This window comes from Procambarus clarkii, chromosome 62 (assembly GCF_040958095.1).
Source record: "Procambarus clarkii isolate CNS0578487 chromosome 62, FALCON_Pclarkii_2.0, whole genome shotgun sequence".
NCBI classification, from domain to species: domain Eukaryota; kingdom Metazoa; phylum Arthropoda; class Malacostraca; order Decapoda; family Cambaridae; genus Procambarus; species Procambarus clarkii.
The window spans coordinates 20,360,690-20,375,866 of NC_091211.1; the positions used below are offsets into that span (position 1 = coordinate 20,360,690).

At 33.0% G+C, this 15,177-nt stretch overlaps 1 protein-coding gene across 1 annotated transcript in view; it reads left to right on the forward strand.

Moving 5' to 3' along the window:
• LOC138354346 (salivary glue protein Sgs-3-like) overlaps positions 1 to 14,669 on the forward strand; it is an 85,911-nt gene extending 71,242 nt beyond the window's left edge. Inside the window, exon 3 of the mRNA XM_069308505.1 lies at positions 14,377 to 14,669. Within this exon, the coding sequence (XP_069164606.1) occupies positions 14,377 to 14,669 (293 nt within the window). The remainder of the gene's footprint in view (positions 1 to 14,376) is intronic.
• Positions 14,670 to 15,177: the final 508 nt, after the last annotated feature.

Below are 15,177 nucleotides of genomic sequence, written 5' to 3' on the forward strand. Positions count from 1 at the left end.
TGTATAATTTCTATAATGATATGTATCATTTGAATTTGTATAATGGTCTGAGTTATTTGTATAATGATTTGCATGATTTGTATTTGTATAATGCTTCGTGAATCTGACCCCTGTGTTCGTAAGTACTTGCGTAACTGCTTCGTGAATCTGGCTCCTGTGTTCGTAAGTACTTGCTTAGCTGCTTCGTGAATCTGACCCATGTGTTCGTAAGTACTTGCGTAGCTGCTTCGTGAATCTGGCCCCAGGCTCGTAAGTACTTGCGTAACTGCTTCGTGAACCTGACCCCAGGCTCGTTGCTAACTTCTGTAACTATATTGCAAGCTAACTCACTGTTGTAAGTACTTTTCTGTACTAAATGAGTCTATTTCACAATCATTCATAACAGCCCATTCTTCTCAAATGAAAGTTTTACAGTAACTAACGAAGCAATATGTATTCTTGGGTCCAAGTAAGTGTACGTTTTGTATTAATAATGCTATATAAAAAAATATGTATAGCACATATACGTACTATATATTAGGCCTAAGATAGCGAGTGTTAGGCCTATGATTGCTTGGTCAGGATAAGTTAGGCGGTGATTTACTTACATGTTCGATATCACAGAATGCTATTTGGATGCATTCAGTATTACAAAACGTGAATTTTTTGGGGTCTAGCAGTATGTATTGACACATTTGACCAAATAATTTTTATAGGCACCATTATTTTACGATGGACTTATACAATCTAGATGAAATTTTCATGACCCGTAAAACCACTCCCAAGGCAGCATTGGAAAAAAAATTACAGTTGTAAAGAAAAAACAGGATTATAGAAATTTTTTTGTATCTAAATTAATTAAAAATCAACTCCTGCAAATATATATCATATTTGCAGCTCCATCCTGGTGTTGTGGTAGTACTTATAGTAACTATGAGGACCATAGTATATATACCGTGTATACATAGTGTATATATATATACACAGTATATATAGAAAGTAGAAATCTGAACTATTGAGTTGGACAAACCGGAAAACTATTTTTTACTTGTGTTGCTTTGACAAACTAACCTTCCTAGGCCTAATACACGATATCTGAGGCCTAATATAGTACATATGTGTACTATACTAGGCCTAGCAATATTTAAGTTGGTGTTTTAGCTTCATTTATTTTAAAATAATTCCTTACTAGTCAGTATACTACTATCTAAAAGCTAAGAATGTACGAATTCTGACTATTGACGATAGTCACAATAGGTACTATCTAAACAGGAGGATGGGTTGCATATTTGATATATATATATATATATATATATATATATATATATATATATATATATATATATATATATATATATATATATATATATATATATATATATATATTTATATTTGATGGAGTGTATCCATCCATACATCAAGTAATTAATCAATTCTTCACCGTATTTCTCTATCTTCCTCAGCATAGGCTTTTTAAACAGCATCTATATTATTATTATTAATAGCATTATTATATACATTATCATAATTTTTCTTCTCAAAATACTAATAATATTGTTATAATATTATTTGTATAAAAAACACGACTAATAGCCATCAAGATAAGCCTGCTGGCTGCCCTGGCTGTCAAGAGCTCATCAAAATTACTGAAGTGTTTTACCGGTAAATAAAATATTATTACCAACAGAAAAACTGTTCCATTAATAAAGGCAAGTGTTTAAGTGAGTAAGTTTAAGTAAGTTTAAGTGCTCAAGTGCAAGTGAGCGTGTTTACAGCGACAAAATTAAGTATTGTCACGCACGCTACATGCAATCAAGAAGCATATATATATATATATATATATTTTTTTTTTTTTTTTTTTAAACCTAGAAGGGGTACCACCTCTGGTGCAAGTGTAGGGACCCACAGCCTCGGAAAAGAAAATAAAGAGTACTCAGAGAAGACCTTGTGGATCCTCACTGAACACTTTGATATTTTCTTCTCCTACCACCCCTATTCTTCCTATCCTATATATATATATATATATATATATATATATATATATATATATATATATATATATATATATATATATATATATATATATATATGCAACCGACGATCACAATTTATATTTATCACATGCACTAATATTTCAATAACGTATATATACATATTGTAAATTTTTTTTTATCACTGACGTGAATAAATCTTACAACTGATTTGTTCTTATGATATATTTATGTTATCTTATTCCCTGTACTACTAAACAGGTGTTCCTGCTATCTTGTCATGCGATTTTTTTTTTTTTTACATTCACATTTTTTTATATTTTTTGTACAATATGATCATCAGGTGAATTTTTAATTATTTTTTTTTGTTACGAACTCATGATTTTTAATTATCATATTCGTTTTAAAAATTATCATAAAATAAGACATTTTACACAAAAACTAACCAAGTTGTAAACTATTTTGTTCTTATTTCTTGCTTAGTTTGAGCTGCAGAAACTCTATTGCGAGTTATAAAGAAGTTTAAAAAATATGCTTTAGGCTAACTTGTATATACCAATGTATAATAAAGCTGTATTATACATTACACTGGCATCAACATCGTTATACTGTGCATTATATATTTACATCTTCAGTATTTGATTAAGAGAACAAATATAAGTATAATACAAGATTATTCGGATTTCTAAGTAGAGAAAACTTAAGTCATAATCTAATTTCTAAATCCACACTTTGTAGAGAATTACTTTGTGAGTTTTTTTTAATTATGAATTATTTTAGAGTTGGTTACATTACTATTAATTTAAATATAAAGAAAATGAGATTCACCTTTTAAGTGTCTAAGCGTTCAATATCATAAATATATCTGCTGTTAGGAAGGCAAAGTCTGCTTAATAATTTTGTTTCAAGTTCAGTGCATAATTGGTCATGAGGATCATAAACTGCCATTTAAAAAAAATGGACAATGGAATAAATTATTTAAAACAATGTTAGAGTCAATAAATCTAATAGACAGGAGAAATTGCCAGTAATATTTCACTAACTCATCATAGACAACAAATCTAGTAAATCGTCAAACCTTTTTGTGGGTACAAAATATAAGTTACATCAACACTAATCACCTTTTGAAACAACGAAAGGTTCGTCCTGCACCACTAGTATTAAAAATCTAGACAAGCCTTTTAAAACAACTATTAGGAAATAAAACCCACGAAACTGATTGTGGGCCTGATTGAATTAAGTTCACGAAGTTTAACCTGTCCAATAACCCCATTATCTTATCTGTATAGGCTGTTAAAAGTTCTACATCTTATAATCTTCTTATAATCTACTTATTGCCTACAATCAGGTTCATAGGCTCTGTTTGTTATTCACTTTCCAATAGATAGTCCAAATGTTAACCTCTCTTGTATGAAAAAAAACTATCAGATCAAAATCTAACACATTCTTGTAGAACTGGCTGAGAAGTTAGGAAAGAAGAAAGTCCTTTGTGATATCTAGCTGATTATGTTCTTAATTATTCACAAGAATACCTGTAGATGCTACACAGGGAGGAACATCTTATAATCTAGTGACATATTTCTCCACTCCTGATGTCTTAATTAATTGGGCTTATCAAAACTAGTTTCCCAAAAAATTTCAAAGATCATATTACCCTTTCATAATTGATTTTAATAAATTAGTCTTCCAAAAAATGATCAAATTGTGGGATATTGATTTTAATCTTGATTTAATTGTTCCATCCTATTTTCAGCCATTTGTAATGGTAATGGTCAACCCTTTTTCTCCAATCTGAAACAATTTAAGCAACAATTTCTTTGAAACAAAAATGATTAAGAATGCGCCACCCTAAATGGCATTGCTATTCCAATGCGGATTTCTGCTTATGGTTGAAAAATAAGAATTATTTAATGAATAAATATACGAATAAAAACTTGAATACATATGAATACGTTTTGGAATTCAATAATAAAACTTAATAAATCCTAAACATTTCAAGTATACAAACTGATTATCGTGTTTAGAAATAGCTTAAGGTACTCTATCCCATTGAGATGTATTTCTTTCTTGTCTCAATAAACATACTTGAACTTGAACTAATTATCTCCTTATTTCTGGGTGTTCTGATTTTATTGGAACCTAATTTCCAGTTTCCTGTTTACAGAGAAACGGCAAATGGTGTGATCACTTTACATTGCAACTCTTCTTAACCTTGATAGTGAAGATCTCAAGTGTATTTTCTTCAGTGTCTTTAAGAGTATTACGAATGTGTAATCCTGACCACATATATTTATTTATTTATTTATTTATTTATTTATTTATTTATTTATTTATTTATTTATTTACATATAAGGTACATTGCGGGTTAAGAGAGAACATAGAAATGAAGTTGAATGCCTGAACATGAATGCTGAGATTAGCTCCACATATCATATAATTTATTAATTCTTAAGATATTCTAAATCTTAGGATATCTTAAGATATCATAAAACAATTATTAAAAAAAATAAAAACAATTTAATGTATAAAGTGTGTCTCTCCCACCACCCCCATTCCACCCCTTGTATTTTTTTCCCTCTACCCACGTCCTCCCCCCCCCCCCTTCTTTCCCTTGTTCCTTACCCATCTCTGCCTCTTCCCTTCCATCTCCCCCCCATCTCCCCTCCAACCTCAAACACATAGACATTTACATTCATATAAAATAATAAATAAATTCATAATGTTAAAATTGTAAACGGCGGGAGTAATGAAATAACACTACGGACACCACATGCCCGAAGTCATCTCAGACGTCATGGGACTTCAGACTTCATTTTAGACGTCGTGGAACGTACTCGTAGAGGTAGGGTTAAAGCCTGATATTATAGCCTAAGTTAAAAGCATTTAACTTAGGCCTACTTCGACCAGCCTATGTCCATCCCCTCTATATATATATATATATATATATATATATATATATATATATATATATATATATATATATATATATATGCCAGTGTCAGACCACGGAGGAAGGATTAAGGATTAGGACAGGAATTTCCTTAAGTACTTTCGTATTTAATAATACATCTTCAGAAGGATCATCTGAAGATATTCTTCTCAAGATGTATTATATTATATATATATATATATATATATATATATATATATATATATATATATATATATATATATATATATATATATATATATATATATATGTATATATATATATATATAAATAAATAAATGAGAAGAAACTGCTATGATAGATACACTCTCATACATTTTAAACTCCCAATTCTTAATACATTGTGCTCACACAAGTAATACACTTTGACAAACGTTTATAAATATATCAAACACTTTAATCTCCTGAGTACTATACTCAAGTTAAATTAAAAATCCTCTCAAGCTAATAAAAGTCCCTTTCAACAGTTGTATTAATTTATGCAGTTGTATTAGCTGAAGCAGTTACCTATACTGAAACAGTATATATGTACTGAAGTCATCATACCAAATGCTGCAGTTGTTTAAGATAGAAGCCACTTTCCCTCAAAAAAAAAAAATAGAGTAGGAAATAATATTACAATTTCAACTAATGACGAATATTATGATCAAATGCTTAAAAATAAAGCATACCTTTTGGTGATATATTTAATAATATTATATATATATATATATATATATATATATATATATATATATATATATATATATATATATAAATATATATATATATATATATATATATATATATATAAATATATATATATATATATATATATATATATATATATATATATATATATATTGAACATAAATACATATTTTATATATACAAATATTTTTTATTTATTATCTTTACGAGTAATAACATATTTGTGTTTTTAGCTGTGGGGGGGGGGGAATTGGGGAAGGGGATTGGGGAAGAAAGGAAAGGGAAAGAAAGAAAGACAAGAAAGAAACTCAAGAAAAACATCTTCCAAGCAGTTAATACTCATCCACCTCATTTATTACTCACCAAAGTTAACATAAACTGTCAAGAGGAAACAACCAACTTTATTTTAGTTAATACAAGTCATCACGGTCCATCAACAACAACCCCCCCCCCCTCCTCCCCACTCTACCCCCACAACCCCCCCCCCTCCTCCCCCCTCTACCCCCACAACCCCCCCTCCCCTAACCCCCCCACCAATTGCGAATGGGACGAGAGTTGTTTTTGAAGTATACAAAAATACATGCCTCTGGGTTAATGATCATACAGATCATGAATAAATATCATTTGTATAATTGGGGTGTGTATTTATTTGGTGTGTTTTTCACACCAAATAAATTAATATTTGTGTATTACTATAATTCGAGCGTTTGACATTATATTCGTTGGTAGAGTTGTATTTTGTGTATGGTGGTCAGTGAGAAGCGGTTTTCTTAGCTTGACGGTAATAGGGAGTAATTGGCTCATATGTATACTGAGTATACTAAGTATACATAAGCAAGTATACTGAGGATTAATATACAACCATCTGATCAGAAATATTATTATGGGTCAATAATATTACGGCATAGTATTCTGCCTACTTGCTTAACACTGAAAAAAATTAATATATCATTGTAAAATGAGTTTGTGTGTTTAATAAAAAAAATAAAATTAATAAATAAAAATAAATATTAATAAATAATTAATAAAAAAAACTGCATAAACCAATTAAGCAAGAGAACCAGCTATTAATTCATATTAATTATACAAACAAAAACTCCCCCGTGAAAGCCTAGAATTAAACGATATTGAAATTTCGTAAACCAATTTCGAAATCCGCATTCGAAGAACCTCAAATAACAGAAACCTAAATACAGAAATAAATATAAATAAAATTCAGTTCTTAAATGTAGATATAAACATTAAGTCTCAGACTTAAATCCAAACTCATATTATGTTCCAAAATACCTTTCATCCGCCATCACATTTTTTTTTTAGTTTTTCTTCTCTCGTTTAGAAGGAGATGTGCTTCCCCAAACGGAAAAAAAACACTGCACACACACACACACACACACACACACACTTTTAATTTGTTTTAATAGTTTCAAAAGAGTTATATGACAAAGAGTGCTGGGAAGACGGGACACCACGAGCGTAGCTCTCATCCTGTAACTACACTTAGGAAATTACACACACACACACACACACACACACACACTTTTAATTTGTTTTAATAGTTTCAAAGAGTTATATGACAAAGAGTGCTGGGAAGACGGGACACCACGAGCGTAGCTCTCATCCTGTAACTACACTTAGGAAATTACACACACACACACACACACACACACACACACACACACACACACATAAAAAACTACAGCCATTCGTAAATTCCCAGAAGGCGGAATCAGACGGAATTAGACACAGCCGACACGTCGCTCTGATTAATCATTCCAAAACTCTGATAAAGGTGAAAAAAAGGACAAAACGCCGTAGGGAAAAAGAATAAGATCATTCTTAAATTCCACAAGTGCAGGATTGCGTGAGGGGTGAGTGAGGGAAGGCTTTCGAGAGGAGGGGGGGGGGGGGGGGGAAGAGGTGTTGGGGGGTTGGGTTGTGGGGTTGGGGTTGGGGGAACTGCGCAGTTAGTCAGGTCATGCACTGCGCAGTCTGTCTACGGCGGCGCCAACTGCCTGCGCATTCGACTCATCGCTGCGCACCGATCAATACCCGAAATTATAGATGCGTTCTGCAATATTTTCAGTGTCACGTTTTTAGCCCCTAAAAATTGTTTTTTTTGTAATAGGTTGCGAGTATGTATGCGTGTGTATATATGTATGTATATATAGATGTATGTACGCATTCTAATTGTGTGTGTGTGTGTGTGTGTGTGTGTGTGTGTGTGTGTGTGTGTGTGTGTGTGTGTGTGTGTGTGTGTGTGTGTGTGTGTGTGTGTGTGTGTGTGTATGTGTGCACGCGCGTTTATGTGCGTGTACTGGGTTGAATGAGAATTGGGGGGGGGGTTGAAAACAGAACACAGGTGAACAGAATAGGGGTTATGGAGAGGGGGAAAAAGGGGGGGTAGGAGGGTTAGGTTGGGGTGGCTGAATGGGGTGGACTTACAACCCCATCATTTGAGGGTGTTAAGTCCACCTTCCCTACCCTTCATCCCCCCCCCCCAAAGCATCTCTCTGTCTCCATATTCACTGAAAATATTTCTCCTATGGAGTATCCTTATTATTTAATAGTTGCCCCTTAGAATCTGTGCTATTTTAAACCGATTATAAAGTCTATGGACTTGGTGTTGAACATTTCACATCCAGAGACTTGGCGAAGGAGGTTGGGCTTTGGGGTCTTGTCCGCCTCCCCCGCTATGTTACTCTCGATATCACCATTAATCTTATAAAATTTAAGGAGGCTAGCCCCAAGCCTCTAGCCTCGAACAGATATTCTCTCATATAGATATATATTATGGTAGATAGGTTTCGTTCCACCACCTGTCCTCTCCAGCACCGCCTGTCCTTTCACCCCACCACCTGTCCTATCCTCCACCTGTCCTTTCTCTAATCACCTGTCCACTAATGAGCTTACTTGAAGTATAAGGCACCATCTTGGTACCCAAAACACATATCTTTGAGGGATAACCAACCCACAGCTCAGCTCACCCACAGCTACCCTCCCACTTGGAGGTGGACGGTAGAATGACGGTCTCGCTTCATGCAGGTCGGCGTTCAATCCCCGATCGTCCACAAGTGGTTTAGGCACCATTCCTTTCCCCCCGTCCCACCCTAAATTCTTATCCTGACCCCTTTCCAGTGCTATATAGTAATAATGGATTGGCGCTTTTCCCTGCTGATAGAACCCTTCCCTTCCCTTCCCACACTTTGGTGTGGGAAGGGTCATGTTCCCAACCTCACGAATCCCTCAAAGCAAGTGAGGGGTTTCGAACCCTGGCCTAAACATTGCGAGACCGAGCTCAATGCCAACTAGACCTGAATTCGAAGTCTCCAACAAAGTGAATGAAGTGTTACTACCCACGATATTATGTGCCTAAATCACGGAGAAGAAATTAATGAATAATGATGAATAAAGAATGATGAATAATCACCTGATGAATAATGGCAAAATGAATGGCCTATGACGTTAAGTGAAGAAATAAATCACCTGAGCGCTCTCGTGTAATTCATCTCATCTTGAAAATGCACAACACATATACGGAGGCATAATATATATATATATATATATATATATATATATATATATATATATATATATATATATATAAATATATATATATAAATATATATATATATATATATATATATATATATATATATATATATATATATATATATATATATATATATATATATTTGGTTCATTAGGTTGAGAAAAGTGGAAGTTTCAGAATGTCTATTGCCCCCCCCCTTACATACCATTAACAAGTAATGGTTCGATGGGAATAGTTGTCTATTAAACATTAAACATCGCTTTAAATTTATCAATTAAAAAAAAAAAGAGTTCAAATGGGTTGATTACTAATAGTTATATGGTTTTGAAATTAGTATCAAAACATTTTCAATAATCATTCTGTTTAAAATGTTTATGAAATTTTTAATTGAAGAACAATCAATCTGGTGAGAATTTTCAGCCAAATGATGAAATAGAACGTTAGAAATTTACGAATATTTCTAACGAACTATTTCTTTTAGAAGTTATAAATTTAACATTTTTGATTGCCTTATATATTATATATATTCCAGCTCATCCTGTTGTTGTGTTAGTACTTATAGTAAGGATGAGGACCATAGTATATAGAGGACCATAGGACCATAGAGGACCATAGGACCATAGTATATATACCATAGTATATAGAGGACCATAGGACCATAGAGGACCATAGGACCATAGAGGACCATAGTATATAGAGGACCATAGGACCATAGAGGACCATAGGACCATAGTATATATACCATAGTATATAGAGGACCATAGGACCATAGAGGACCATAGGACCATAGAGGACCATAGTATATAGAGGACCATAGGACCATAGAGGACCATAGGACCATAGAGGACCATAGTATATAGAGGACCATAGGACCATAGAGGACCATAGGACCATAGTATATATACCATAGTATATAGAGGACCATAGGACCATTGAGGACCATAGGACCATAGAGGACCATAGTATATAGAGGACCATAGGACCATAGAGGACCATAGGACCATAGTATATATACCATAGTATATAGAGGACCATAGGACCATAGAGGACCATAGGACCATAGAGGACCATAGGACCATAGAGGACCATAGGACCATAGAGGACCATAGTATATAGAGGACCATAGGACCATAGAGGACCATAGTATATAGAGGACCATAGGACCATAGAGGACCATAGTATATAGAGGACCATAGGACCATAGAGGACCATAGTATATAGAGGACCATAGGACCATAGAGGACCATAGTATATATACCGACGTACAACGACATTAGAAAGTAAAAATCTGAAACTATTGAACCTGAACCAACCGGAAAGAATTTTATATTTAAGTTGCAAAGACAAACTAACCTAACCTAACCTTCCTAGGCCTAATACATGATATCTGAGGCCTAATATAGTATATATGTGTACTATACTAGGCCTAGCAATATTTAAGTTTGTTTTTTAGCTTAATTTTTTATAGTCCGACTCTATCAAGAGACTAGTACCAAGTCCTACTATCTAACTGCTTAGTACGTCAATATTTGCACTATGGCGCACATAGTTACAAAACCTACTTTCTAAGCAGGAGGATGGGCTGATATATCACACTTTTTACAGGGCATTTTGTAAATGACAGCAGTTAACTGTTTACAAGGCATTTTGTAAATGACATTAGTTAACCTTTTACAGGGCATTTTGTAAATGACATCAGTTATCACAACATATGTTGTTTCTAACTAATAACGTCCCAACAATGTTGTAATAACCAAACACCACAAGCCTATACAAGAATTTCAATGCCTTAAAAAAAATTTTCAAATCCATACAAAAATATTGTAAACATAACAAATTTTTTTAGAGGTTAATTTTCTCACTGTTGATTTTATCATAGTAAGTTAAAAAGCCTCGAAATCATCTCAAGATAACCTCAAGGACCTCAAGAAGAAGTTAAGCTTCGCTACGGCAAGCTTCAAAAGAAACTTACCGGGAAGCAAAGCTTAAATGCAACAGAATCACCATTTTTAATCTCTTCATTTAAGAGCTCTGCACTAACAATTCGAAGAGTTCTTAAATAAATAAGAGAAAAAAAATAGATTGTTTAATATAGATAAGTGACTTGAGAAATAGCGTAGAGTCTGGAGCTTATACTCATTATTAAAAAAATTATTCACATTCTTCTTGTTAAGTTTTATAAAGTTTTTTAAAGTTTTTTTCTCTCCTGCGGCAAAGACAACTTTGCCGCAGGAGAGAGGTAATTCACGATTTTTTAATTCATGAGAAAAGTAGCAAAGAATGCCAGCGAACAGGCACTTCAGTAAACAAAATCATACATCAACACTTATTTTAACTTTACATCCGGATTGGGTGAATGGTCAACTTGCTAATAAGTGTTGACTAGATCACACACGAGAAAGTGAAGGGTCGACGACGTTTCGGTCCGTGCTGGGCCCTTCTCAAGTCGATTGTGGACCATTCTCACAATCGACTTGAGAATGGTCCAGGACGGACCGAAACGTCGTCGTCACTTCACCTTCTAGTGTGTGGTCTGGTCAACATATTTCAGCCACGTTACTGTGACGCATCGTCTGCATATACGTCAAATTGTTAACTAAATTCAAAGAATAACTCGAATGAGAACATAAAATTGTCCCCAACAGAGGTGAGAAATATATTGGAGAGTAACTTTACAAACTTCGCCAGTACTGAGAAATTATCTATATATATAATTAGGTGAATTCAAGTTTCTAAATTAGATTTGACTCACCACAAAAAATATATCCCCCTATCATGTGGTATATTAAGGTGAAGAATTTTATTATTTCATAAAAACATTTATGAAAAACATAATATTCAAGATGTTAAAAAATCTCAGACTGATATGTACAACAGTATATATACATATATATACTGTATATATATATATATATATATATATATATATATATATATATATATATATATATATATATATATATATATATATATATATATATATATGACAATGTCAGACCACGGAGGAAAAATGAAACAGGAAATTTCCTTAAGTACTTTCGTATATTAAATACATCTTCAGAAGGTCATTTTACAGATCGAGTGATGGGTATAAATAGGCAGGAGAGAGTGGTGAAGTAAGGTGAGGTACAATACTTGGACAACGCAGACGGCCCATTGGCCCATCAGATGCACCCAATTGGCACATCCGATGTAGCCCAATGGCCCATCTGATACAGCAGACATACAAGCATAATATATAGGTAATTATAACATAAAGAAGTAAATATATACAATAAATTAGTGAGACAAATGTTTTTCAATGATTCTACTTAAATCGCCCTTTAGCTGATCTATTAGAAATGGATCTAAGTTATATAGACCACTGCTAATATTCAAATTACTTTCTTTGGTGATCTGTATCAAAGCAGATTCAATTATGTTTCTGTTATAGGTGCTTTTACAATTTGTTATTGAAGATTTGTTATTATTTCTTCTTTGATTTGTTATTATTTCTTCAATAACAAATTGTAAAAGCACCTATAACAGAAACATAATTGAATCTGCTTTGATACAGATCACCAAAGAAAGTAATTTGAATATTAGCAGTGGTCTATATAACTTAGATCCATTTCTAATAGATCAGCTAAAGGGCGATTTAAGTAGAATCATTGAAAAACATTTGTCTCACTAATTTATTGTATATATTTACTTCTTTATGTTATAATTACCTATATATTATGCTTGTATGTCTGCTGTATCAGATGGGCCATTGGGCTACATCGGATGTGCCAATTGGGTGCATCTGATGGGCCAATGGGCCGTCTGCGTTGTCCAAGTATTGTACCTCACCTTACTTCACCACTCTCTCCTGCCTATTTATACCCATCACTCGATCTGTAAAATGACCTTCTGAAGATGTATTTAATATACGAAAGTACTTAAGGAAATTTCCTGTTTCATTTTTCCTCCGTGGTCTGACATTGTCACATTCTTAATCACGTGTTTATTTTCGTGATATACACACATATATATATATATATATATATATATATATATATATATATATATATATATATATATATATATATATATATATATATATATATATATATATATATGAATTCAAGTTTCATATATATATATATACCTAACTAAAGTAGTTCATGTTCCAAAATTATTATTTGTGAATGAATAAGGACTCGTGTTGCTTATATGAATTGATTGTAAACCAAAAAAATAGTTAAAAATCTATTAAAATACGTAAACTAGCCTTAAAAAATACGGTAAACAATTGTAAAAAAAAAAATACGCTAAACCATTTAAATATATAAAGAATTATAAAATTACAGTACAGAATTCTAAACAATTAGGTAAACAAACCTAGAAAAATACGGCAATCAAGTCAAGTCACTAAAATTAAAGTATAAATATAAAAAATAAGTATATAAAAGTATCACTCGTAGACTCACAGCGGTCAGGCCATAAGGTCAATAACACCATATAAGACAATACAAAGATAACCGGAACTAACTGTAGACAATTAAATATTCAGAAATGTCAAACTGGGCAGAAAACAATAAATTATAAAATAAACATAATAACAGGATTTTTTTAATAAGGGGTAAAGATTGGCACTAATAAATCTGCAATTACTATTTCCGATCCAAAACGAAGCTGGAGACAGATCAGAAGCCACGGAACAAGTCCCAGAACAGAGAGGTATGATCTACGAGGAATGGCTGTAGGAATTATGCCTCACGTCGCTAAAAGAGAGAGTAAATCCGAGGGAGACATGATTACCACATGCAAAATTATCAAGAGGAATTGTAGCAAATCCATAGACAGACGATTTGGCACGGGAGGTACTCGAACAACGGTTCAGTTGTTCCTTTAATTCAGTTTTAAACGAAAAAGCCCAAAAGGTTCAAATGCACCAGTTGACTCAATGTTTAAGAGGTGGGACCACAGAGCCGAAATTCAACCTCGGCACACACCATTAGGCGAGTACAGTTATGAAGGCATGTAAGTACAACCTTCAATAATACTGAATTCAAGATACAAGGAAAACAAATGATTTACTCCACAAACAATAATAACAATTTTTTTTGTAAGCCCAACAACATTCAACCCAGCATCATGAAACACAGCAGCATACATGAGATACATGCTGGACATGAGATACATGAGATACACATATATGTCTACATGAGACAACCAATCAAAATGAAACTAAGCAACATCTAAGCAAGCAACATCTAAGCAAGCAACATCTAAGCAAGCAACATCTAAGCAAGCAACATATAAGCAAGCAACATCTCATCAAGCAACATCTAAGCAAGCAACATCTAAGCAAGCAACATATAAGCAAGCAACATCTAAGCAAGCAACATCTAAGCAAGCAACATCTAAGCAAGCAACATCTAAGCAAGCAACATCTAAGCAAGCAACATCTAAGCAAGCAACATCTAAGCAAGCAACATCTAAGCAAGCAACATCTCATCAAGCAACATCTAAGCAAGCAATATAATACTAAGCAACATCAACAAAGTCACCATCAAACAATGCACCATTTATCTAAGCAACACAAGACTAAGCAACACAAGACTAAGCAACAAACAACATCAAAGAAGACAGCAAAGTTAACCAGCCAAAAAATACTAACAAACACGTTACATTAACCAACAAGTAAGATTAACATAAAAACGTGATTAAAAAACATCTAACTAATTGAAAACATTTAACCAATTAATAAAATAAATTATTAATTAAATTCCACAAAACCCTAATGATATCAAAATCATTAGCCAACAGGTAACATCGACCAATAAATTAATAAATGATAATTGTTAATTAATCCAGATGCTAAGCGTAAAATAATTACAACAACAGCAACAAACTATTGTATATTTCTCATACAATCTGATTAATACAATAGTGAAAATTAGTGTAAAATGAAGGTGGAAATAGCCTGAGATGAGATAATATACTCCAAAGACTCTACAATCATACTTTTAATAAACCTACATCTTTAAGGA